General features: G+C 59.0%; 1 protein-coding gene across 1 annotated transcript; it reads left to right on the plus strand.

Moving 5' to 3' along the window:
• Nucleotides 1-7,406: 7,406 nt before the first annotated feature.
• Nucleotides 7,407-10,184, plus strand: LRRN2 (leucine rich repeat neuronal 2). The gene has a single exon (XM_012657850.1). It carries the CDS (start codon nt 7,407-7,409, stop codon nt 9,543-9,545), a length of 2,139 nt encoding a protein of 712 aa, XP_012513304.1. The 3' UTR covers nt 9,546-10,184.
• The last annotated feature ends 166 nt before the right edge of the window (nt 10,185-10,350 follow it).

Below are 10,350 nucleotides of genomic sequence, written 5' to 3' on the forward strand. Positions count from 1 at the left end.
CCGAGCTCCTACTGTGTGCCAGACTGTTGGAAGAACTGGCAGCTTGGAGCCCGGCTCCTGCCCGAGGAGCACACAGTCTGGCAGGGGAGACAGCCAGCCAGTTTGTGACAGAGGGACACTGGGACACCGTAGGAGCCCAGAAGAGGGTGCAGGGGCGCAGAGGCTTCCCTGAGGGTTGGCAGAAGCCCGGGCAGCGGGTGGCTGTGGGTCTCAGCCTGGCACTGCCGTCCGTGCCCCGGCAGGCTGGCTCGGCTCCCCTGCAGCCTTTTTTGGTGCAGTGAACTCAGACAGAAATGACTGCGCGAGCTACCTACTGGCACCCTCCACTCCTAATTAAGAAATAACGGGGCAGGCTCCCTTCCAGGCATCAGAGCTCCAACACCCTCCGCCTGGGCCAGCCAGGACACCTGGGAATACAGAGATTTCTGCCTGCAGAGAAGTCCCCTCCCTCCTGGACCCAGCAAGGGGTTTTTATGGAACCCTGACCCCTCTCATTCCAGGGAGGGGAGGGCAAGGGTGGACACCCGGTACCCAAGAGATGCCCTCCAGGTTTCCCGCCCTCCCCTCCCCCAGTCCCTCCCCACCATGCCACCCTTGGAGGCCAGGTGAGCTTCCGGCCCCAGACTTGTGGCAATAGCAAGGGCTGGCGAATGAGGCGCAGGTGGGTTCGGGCCCTGGCTCCTCCACATCCCAGCTGTGGCACTTTGCTAGGCTTAGGTTTCTCCACTTAAAAAGACCTCCCTCGCAGGGTCGTGGGGAGGGTAGGATGCGGCACGCGACGTGGCTAGCGAATAGCAGTCCCGGTGCTAGAAGGCCCTCAGGAATGTCACATCTTCCCTCTGCGACCTTGCTCGGTGCCGTCATCCCGGCAGCGTCAGCTAGAGTTGAAGGCACTTGCCTTACCAAAAGAGCGAGTCTCAGCAGAATAGTGGTTTTCAAGCTTTTATAGCTACAGCCCAAGGCAAAAAGTGGCTTGCATCGCGTCCTCGTACACGTGTGCGAGTATGTGTGTAAAACAGGGAAAAACTTTTCCCAACAATGCTTCCTCTGCTACATACACTGCATTTTGACATCTCTGTTCTATTTCATTTTTTTAAAATGCAGATTGTGGCCTGCATTAAATGGTTTTCATGACTCACTAATGGGTTGTGACTCACAGTTCACGGCAGAGCACCCCTCACGCCTACAAGGAGAGGGCACCGTACCAGGCTCCGGGACACAGAAATCAGTACAAACCCCCCTTCATCGTGGAGCTCACAGCCTGGGAAGTCAGGCTCATAGCGTAACACTGGGGAAGGTGCGACCATGGTTTGTCCAGAGTCTCAGGGACAGCTGTGGGCGTAACCACCCTTCTCTGACGGAAGGCATCACAGAGGAGGTGGCATCTGGGATGGGTTTTTGTGGCTGAAGAGGAGTTTGCTAGTTGAGGCTGGGGAAGGGCATCACGGGTAGAGTGAGAGGCTCGAGTGTGGGGGAAATAGCAAGTCTGGTTTAGCGGGAGCGTGGCATGAGAGGGTCACCCTGGGGTGAGCGGGAGAGCCCAAAAGCGGCTGCTGTAAGGGTCAGGAGCAGAGTTGGGAAGAGCAGGTGGCGTGAGGGTTTGGGGCGTGTGTGAGGTGGGAGAGGGCAGATCGAGAAGGTGGGGATTCCCAGCCTTGGTCACTGGTGGACGCGGGTGCTCACTGACAGAGGGGACCAGAAAGCACAGGCAGGTTTGCTGGGAGGAGACGCGGGGCTTGGGACGAGCTGAACGTGAGGAGCCTCTGAGAACGCAAGTAGAGATCCAGGGGCGGTTAGGAGCACGGGTCTGGCCTCTCCTTGCTGGCCACCCCTGCTTCATCGTCCTGCCTAGCGCCCCAAACTCTGATGGGGAGACCTGGGTGCACCGGGTAGCAGGTCACCCGCCGCCTCCCCAGCTCAAGGCAGCACAGCACCCCCGGCCGTAAGGGTGCTGGCCGCACTGGGCCCTGAGGCACGGGGCAGTTTTTAGATATGGGAACTCTAGAAGCAGAAAGAGGAATCTGTCTGTCTTCCTGGAGATCACTGGTTAGGCGTGAGACCCTGGGAAGCTACGGCCCACGTGGAAGTAGGAGGGCGAATTAAGTGAATTTAAGGTTCCCTCCTGCCAGAGCAACCCAATTCCAAGGACGCTGGTCCCAAGTTGTGATGGAAAAAGAGGGGGATTCTGGGCTGCAAAGATGAAAGTGATGGATGGTGACAGAAGTCAGGACCGGGGCCGGATATGACTGGGGAGGGGCACGTAGGAACGTAGCGCTGGGAATATTTACAGCCGGATCTGGGTGGTGGTTGTACTGGTAGCTACACGTGGAGAGATTCACCGGGCCTGGGATCAGTGCCCTGCACGTGCTCTCCTGTACGTAAGTTGTACCTTGACAATGTTTCTTAGAGGCTTATTTACAAAAGGTGAGATGAGAAGTGCGTGGAAAGTCGGAGCGAGAGGCCCCGGTGCTGGGGGATGGAGGGCACATCCCGTACTCCTCCCAGCAGCGCATGACCTTGTCCCCATTTCCTCGGTGAGGGCCCCGGATGTTCAGAAGGTTAAGCACCTTGCCCAAGGTCACGCGGTGAGTGGCAGAGCCGGGCCCAAACTCTGATGGCAAAGCCCAGGTTCCTTGTGCTCCAGCGTCCCTCTGCGGAAGTCACTGACGGACGCAGACTCTGGAAGGCCAGATGAATGCTGAGGCCTCCTGGGGGCCGTGCTCACCTCCCAGGAGGAGCTGGAGGCCAGGTGCACAGATGGAGGCTGGCCCTCCTCCCCGCTCTGCGTCCCTCCCACCCAGCGCTTCTCTGCCGGGGAGGAGGCCGGAGTTCATCAACGCTACACTCAATTACGCTGCCCATCTGTCTCCGCAGCTCGGGGGGACCTGGCACTGAAGCAGCCAAGGCCAGGCGATCGATCACCGCCTGCCATCCTCCCTCCAGACCCAGGCTCCTGGGGGCCGGGTGGGAGGCCGCCAGGGAGAGAAGGGGGGTAAGGGGAGGAGGAGACTCTGCACTCACCTATTCTAGGGGCTGTGCTGAGGGCAGGGCCGGAGGAGGAGAGAAGGGAGGAAACAGCTCCAGCTCCTGAGGACAGCATCTCCAAGCCTCTTCCTTTCGAGCTTTGCCAGAGGTCTTAGTTTCCTCGGGGGTGTCGGGGATCAATGCCACACTGTCTGCTAAATCCAGAGAAGCGGCCTGGAGAGGTAGGGCAGACGAGGTTTGCAGACCCAGCTCTTCCAAAAGAAAAACTCGCCCTTGGAGTGGGCAACCAATCCTGTGTCTTGGACTATGGATCCAGGGCTTTCTGTCTCCCGTCCCCGAAGCCTACGGCTGGCCAGGAGTCACTGCACAAAAAAGGGCCAGCCCCCAGCCCCCAGTCAGAAGACAGGCTGAGGTCTGTGTGCAACAGCTGGCTCTGTTTGTCCCTGTGGTTCCAGGCCCAGCCACACTCAGAGGAACAGTGTCCTTCCCTACACTGTCCCCCAAGGCGGTCACTCTAGGCAGGAGTCAAGAAACGGGCTGAGGGGCCCAGCAGATGGCAGGCAGTGGGGAGGAGCTGAGGCCCCAGGTCCATCACTGAAGGGATTTGCAACCGAGGCCACCACTCTGCGCCAGCCCTGCCCTCTGCTCCTGTAAAGCAGGCGTTGATCCGTGTTGGCTGGACTGGGTTTGAATCCTGGCCCCACCACTGAGAAGCTGTGCAACGTCTGACAAGTCACTTAACCTTTCTGAGCCTCAGTTTCCTCCCTGGCAAAATGAGACTAAATCCCTTCTTTGCCTACACACAGGGTTGGTGGGGGATTAAATGTAACGTACACGTGCTCTACCCCGTTCACTGTTCATATCCACCTGCGGGAACCCTCTACAAGCTCAATCCTACACTTGGGGCTCTGGGGACACAGAAAGCATGGAAGTCAAGGTCCCTAGTGCAAGGAGCTTGAAATCCAGTTGGGGAAAATGTACATGTGATAATCTGAACTCCTCATCACCCCTGGAGCTTACAGATGAAAGACAATTAGCTTTCTCTGCAGCTCCCCTGGAGAAATTGCTAATCAGCCTGCGTGAGGGGGCCGTGTGCAAGGGAGCCTTAAATGGTGATGGCAGGTGAGTGGGCAGCTCTGAGCTCCATCCTAGAAGGGGCTGTGTGCTCAGCAGTGAGGGGGAGGAATTGTCTGGGCTCTTGCCAAGCCTTGGGGTCAGAGGTGCTACGCAAACATGAGTCATCAAGCTACTGCCTCTCTCTGGATCCTAAGGCCCAGCCCTGGGCTCCTGGCCCAGCTCTGCCTCATCCACCCAGCTCCGCCAGAGGAGGCAAGAAGGAGGGAATTGCCTGGGCTAGAGGGGAAGGAGTCCCTGGAGGTTTTCAATTAAGTTTTAAATGGCTCCTTGATCCCCTGAGTGCAGTTGAGCACTGACTCAGCACTTAGAACAAAGGTGTTGGCGGAGGAGAGGGAAGCACGGGGCTCAGGTAGGGTCTAAAGGTCTGCGAGATGCTGGGCCTAGCTGAAGACCCCTCTCCACCTGCTCCAGCCCCCACCTCTCTCTTCCTCCACTTGTGAACTGTCTTGGGCTCCCCTAATTGGTTAGCATTTTTGGTCCTGCCTGCCCAAGCAGAGTGGCACTGCTGAAGGTGTGACGGTGTTACCAGTTTCTGCTCACGGCCCCCCACCCTGTCTGGGGGCAGTACTGGGCCCACGGGGTAGGTTGAAGGGAGGTTTGTTGAGCCCTAGGATCCCACTTCTCCTGTCCCCTAAGAAGTCCTACAGCTGGAGAGCCTCCCAACCCTGAGAGCTGGCAAGAGCTGGAAGGGAGCTAACATTTATCCAGCTCTTTCTGTATGCAGCACATTCAACTTGTTTGATTCTGATGACAATCTCATTTTATACAGAAGGAAACAGGTGCTCAGAGAAGTCTAGTAACTTTGCCCAGGGTGCTCTGGTGGTGAGTGGCAGGGCAAGATTTTGGGTCCCGATCCATTTGCTGGTGGGTCTCCTCTCTCACGCCAGGTCTAGGCAGGAGTCAGGATCTCTGGCCTGTAAGTATGGCAGGACCACTGGCCTTAGATCCAGTTCCGTGACAGGGACCTCTTGGCCCTCAGATTGTTCCCTGCTTCCTCTCCACCCAATAGAACACCACAAAATTCCTCCCCTCTTCCTGACCCGCAATCAGTGGCTTAGGTGGCTGGGTTCCCCGGGCTTCCCCTTGCACACGTGTGCAGGCGTGCATGCCTGTGTGCACGTGTGTTTGTTTACCCTGAGTTTTAGGTAGTCAGGGCACACACACCCCTACGCAAAACCTCTGTGCCTTTCAAGTCACAGTTGTTTTTCCCACCTTCAGAAATAGCTGCAGGGGAAAGTGGGAAGTAGTCAAATGTAAGCAGGCACACTCTCCTGCTCAGGGAAGGGTACCCTGCCCGCAGCTGCTCCCCTCCCCAGCCCCAGCGTCCTGGAAGTCGGGTGAGGTGGGCAGAGCCCCTCTGGATGGTGGCAGGAAACACAGTCTGAGCTTTCTGCAGCTGCCTGGTAAGGAGTCATCACCCCACGAGACAAGAATGGGCACCCAGCCTGCTGCTGCTGCAGCCAGTGCACCCCAGACCTTCCTGGCCAGACATAGGGGCAGAGATGTGAGGTAGAGACAGCACGACCACTGGACTTAGGTTGATTCTTGTATCTTGCAGCTATGTGACTTCAGCCAAGTTCTTTAAGCTCTGCTGGACCTCAGTTTCTTCATCTGCAAATTGGGGGTATTAATGCTTATCTCATTGACCTGTAATGAAGGTTAAATGAAATAAGACATCCAAAGTCTTTGAAGAGTCCTGGACAATGGTAGGTGCTCAATAAGTGTTTGCACGCTCCCCTGACACCGGCAGCTAAAAATCTACCTGGAATCCGACCTCCACTCAGAAGTCAGACCAGGCTCAAGAAGGGAACGCAGGGTCTGGTCACCTTTTGTTTCCATCTTCGGTTCTAGGCCAAGGCTGGACTTGCCTCCCGGTCAATGCAGCCTGGCCCTGGGACCTGAGAGAGAAGCTGGATTGGTTACCCACACCCAGGATGGAGGAAATAGCAGTGGCTTGGATTCTAGATTGGAAGGGGTCCAATCTCCTGCAGAAAGGGGCCCTGGAGCCACAGAGATTTATTTATGCAATAAACACTGGGCACCCATCCTGTGCTACGGGTACAACAGTGAGCAAAACAGGTCTCTAGCTGGAGAGAGCTTTCCATGTGCCGTGGTCAGGACCGTGACAGAAGGAAGTGTGAGCACTGTAAGAGCATAAAGCCAGCCCCTTGGCCAGCTAGGGGTGGAGAGGTTTTGGAGAAGCCTTCTGTAGGAGGTGACTGAACTTGAGTCTTGAAGAACAAGTAGAAGTACCCCCCCACACACAGTGGGTAAGTGGGGTGGCAGCAAGAGAAGCCAGGTGAAGGGGCCAGGCCAGGTCACAGAAGGTCTTACCTGCAGGGCTGAGGAGCTCAGACCCAGGCTTTTTAACCCCACTGCCTCCTCCTGGGCAGTTCCACCAGGCTGTTGGGAAGGGGGAAGCCCCTGCCTCCAGGGTGGGGAAGTTGACAAAAACCAAAGCAGCACCCCCACCCAGGACGGCCTAGCCACAGGACCACCCGCGCTTCCCCAGCCTGCCTGGATACGGGGTCGGGTCCGCTGTCTGTCAACCTCTAGAGTCCTGGGGAGCCCATCCCAGATTTTAGAAGCTGCTCTTGTTTCCAGCACCCCCTCCCCACCTCTTGCCTGCACTGCCAGAGGAATTTCTGGCAACTATCATTTTATCTTCCATTTACCCAAGTGAGTCAAAGAGGGAGGGAGGAAAGAGATAAGAAAGGTTAGAGAACCTATTACACATTTCTCTGGGCTCAGGACTCTGAAGGTGACAGTAATTCCAGCCCATCCGCTCTCCTTCTGTCCCAGACACACACATGCATGTGTACATACATGTGCACACACACTTTCCTCTCCGCTGAAGACTCCCGGTCACTCGCTCCACAAACAGGTCACAGGAAAGGACACTAAAGCCGTAAGGACCGCAGGACACAACCCAGGAGCGCTGGCTCTGGCCCTGGCCATGCCTTCTGCAGCTCCCTGAGTCAAAAAGCCCGGGAGGAGGGGTAGACGCTGCTCCCAGGCCGCCTCCTCACCTCCGCCTCCTCTTCTTCCAGGAATGCCCCCGACAGGCGTGGCCATGAGTGAGCAGGCCCCGCCCCGGTGGGCGAGGACGAGGAGCTGCACCCAAGAGGGCCAGAAGTGACGCTGCACCGTCTCCGTGTAGAATGACCGTCCTGGGAGGGCGGCTCCCCCGGCCCTGGCAGGGCTGCTGACGCTCAGCCCGCAGAGCTCGCAGAGCAGGACTCCGGACTCTTCCTGTGGATGTTCCCCTGCCCTGCCGCCCCACCATGAGGCTCCTGGTGGCCCCCCTCTTGCTAGCGTGGGTGGCTGGTGCCACTGCCGCTGTGCCTGTGGTACCCTGGCGCGTGCCCTGCCCCGCTCAATGTGCCTGCCAGATCCGGCCCTGGTATACACCCCGCTCGTCCTACCGCGAGGCCGCCACCGTGGACTGCAACGACCTGTTCCTGACGGCGGTGCCCCCGGCACTCCCTGCGGGCACGCAGACCCTGCTCCTGCAGAGCAACAGCATCGTCCGCGTGGACCAGAGCGAGCTCGCCTACCTGGCCAACCTCACAGAGCTGGACCTGTCCCAGAACAGCTTCTCGGATGCCCGGGACTGTGATTTCCATGCGCTGCCCCAGCTGCTGAGCCTGCACCTGGAGGAGAACCAGCTGACCCGGCTGGAGGACCACAGCTTTGCGGGGCTGGCCGGCCTGCAGGAACTCTATCTCAACCACAACCAGCTCTACCGCATCGCCCCCAGGGCCTTCGCGGGCCTCAGCAACCTGCTGCGGCTGCACCTCAACTCCAACCTGCTGAGGGCCATCGACAGCCGCTGGTTCGAGATGCTGCCCAACCTGGAGATCCTCATGATTGGTGGCAACAAGGTGGATGCCATCCTGGACATGAACTTCCGGCCCCTGGCCAACCTGCGCAGCCTGGTGCTCGCAGGCATGCACCTGCGGGAGATCTCTGACTATGCCCTGGAGGGGCTGCAAAGCCTGGAGAGCCTCTCCTTCTATGACAACCAGCTGGCCCGGGTGCCCAGGCGGGCCCTGGAGCAGGTGCCCGGGCTCAAGTTCCTGGACCTGAACAAGAACCCACTCCAGCGGGTAGGGCCGGGGGACTTTGCCAACATGCTGCACCTCAAGGAGCTGGGGCTGAACAACATGGAGGAGCTGGTCTCCATCGACAAGTTCGCCCTGGTTAACCTTCCTGAGCTGACCAAGCTGGACATCACCAACAACCCGCGGCTGTCCTTCATCCACCCCCGCGCCTTCCACCACCTGCCCCAGATGGAGACCCTCATGCTCAACAATAATGCTCTCAGTGCCTTGCACCAGCAGACGGTGGAGTCCCTGCCCAACCTGCAGGAGGTGGGTCTCCACGGCAACCCCATCCGCTGTGACTGTGTCATCCGCTGGGCCAATGCCACGGGCACCCGTGTCCGCTTCATCGAGCCACAGTCCACCCTGTGTGCAGAACCGCCAGATCTCCAGCGCCGCCCCGTCCGAGAGGTGCCCTTCCGGGAGATGACGGACCACTGCCTGCCCCTCATCTCCCCTCGCAGCTTCCCCCCCAGCCTCCAGGTGGCCAGCGGAGAGAGCATGGTGCTGCACTGCCGGGCGCTGGCCGAACCGGAACCCGAGATCTACTGGGTCACTCCAGCCGGGCTTCGACTGACGCCTGCCCATGCGGGCAGGAGGTACCGCGTGTACCCTGAGGGGACCCTGGAGCTGCGGCGGGTGACAGCAGAGGAAGCAGGACTGTACACCTGTGTGGCCCAGAACCTGGTGGGGGCAGACACTAAGACAGTCAGTGTGGTTGTTGGCCGTGCCCTCCTCCAGCCAGGCAGGGACGAGGGACGGGGTCTGGAGCTCCGGGTACAGGAGACCCACCCCTATCACATCCTGCTATCTTGGGTGCCCCCACCCAACACGGTGTCCACCAACCTCACCTGGTCCAGCGCCTCCTCCCTCCGGGGCCACGGGGCCACTGCGCGGGCCCGCCTGCCCCGCGGCACGCACAGCTACAACATCACCCGCCTCCTTCAGGCCACGGAGTACTGGGCCTGCCTGCAAGTGGCCTTTGCCGATGCCCACACCCAGGTGGCTTGTGTGTGGGCCAGGACTAAAGAGGCCACTCCTTGCCACAGAGCCTTAGGGGACCGGCCTGGGCTCATCGCCATCCTGGCTCTCGCTGTCCTCCTGCTGGCAGCTGGGCTAGCGGCCCACCTTGGCACGGGCCAGCCCAGGCAGGGGGCGGGTGGGCGCCCTCTCCTGCCAGCCTGGGCTTTCTGGGGCTGGAGGGCCCCCTCTGTCCGGGTGGTGTCTGCACCGCTTGTCCTGCCCTGGAATCCAGGGAAGAAGCTGTCCAGATCCTCGGAAGGGGAGGCGCCGTCACCACCATTGTCTCGTCACTCCTGAAGCTCAGCCAGTTCTCAGCAGTAGAGAAATAACTAGGACTACTTTTTACCAAAAGGGAAGCAGTCTGGGCCAGACGCCCTGCCAGGAAAGTGACATGGACCACGTGCTTGAGGCCTGGCAGCTGGACCAAGACAGCCGGGGCTTTGTGGCCCCCAGGGGTGCCCCTGTGGCCTCCAAAACGCTGCCCTTATCTCCTGCGCTCCTCTGCTGCCGTCCTGAGGAACGTCGACCAGGAACAGGAAGGACTCCGGTGAGAGCCTCCCGCCCTCCCATGATCGACCTGCCCAGAGGCTCCTGGGCCTGCTTGGTTGTCCCCTGCGGTGTCCCCAGGCCCTGGCGCAGGGTGCAGCCCCGCTTCTTCTCTTTCTTTGTACAGTCTCCGTTGCCTGCTCCTTCCCCTCCTGGGCGAGGGCTGAAGGAGACCTCTCCTTGCCATCTTGGGGACCGCCCTCAAAGTGGGAACGACCCCCAGCCACACCTGAAGGACATTTGGGGAGAGGGACGCCCAGAAACGCCTCATCTCGGCAGCCGGCTCGGCACTCTGAAGTGGACTTTCTACAGGCGATTTTGTATCTTTGTGGAGAAATGTGTCACCTCCCCCAACCCAATTCACTCTTTTCTCCTGTTTTGTAAAAAATAAAAATACCAAAAGGATCTCATGTTTACACTTCCTCCTCCGATGCACTTCAGAGAATAGGGCTTTAGGGAGCCTGGGAAATGATGACGGTAGAAAAGTCTGAGCTCTGAAGGAAACGGTGGGATAAGAGAAGTATAAAGTATCTGGGTCTGCAGCCCACACGTAGCG

The sequence above is a fragment of the Propithecus coquereli genome, unplaced genomic scaffold, assembly GCF_000956105.1.
Source record: "Propithecus coquereli isolate 6110/MARCELLA unplaced genomic scaffold, Pcoq_1.0 Scaffold563, whole genome shotgun sequence".
Classification (NCBI taxonomy): Eukaryota; Metazoa; Chordata; class Mammalia; order Primates; family Indriidae; genus Propithecus; species Propithecus coquereli.

Coding starts and splice junctions, on each gene's coding strand:
- LRRN2 (XM_012657850.1), top strand. CDS start 7,407: ATGAGGCTCCTGGTGGCCCCCCTCTTGCTAGCGTGGGTGGCTGGTGCC.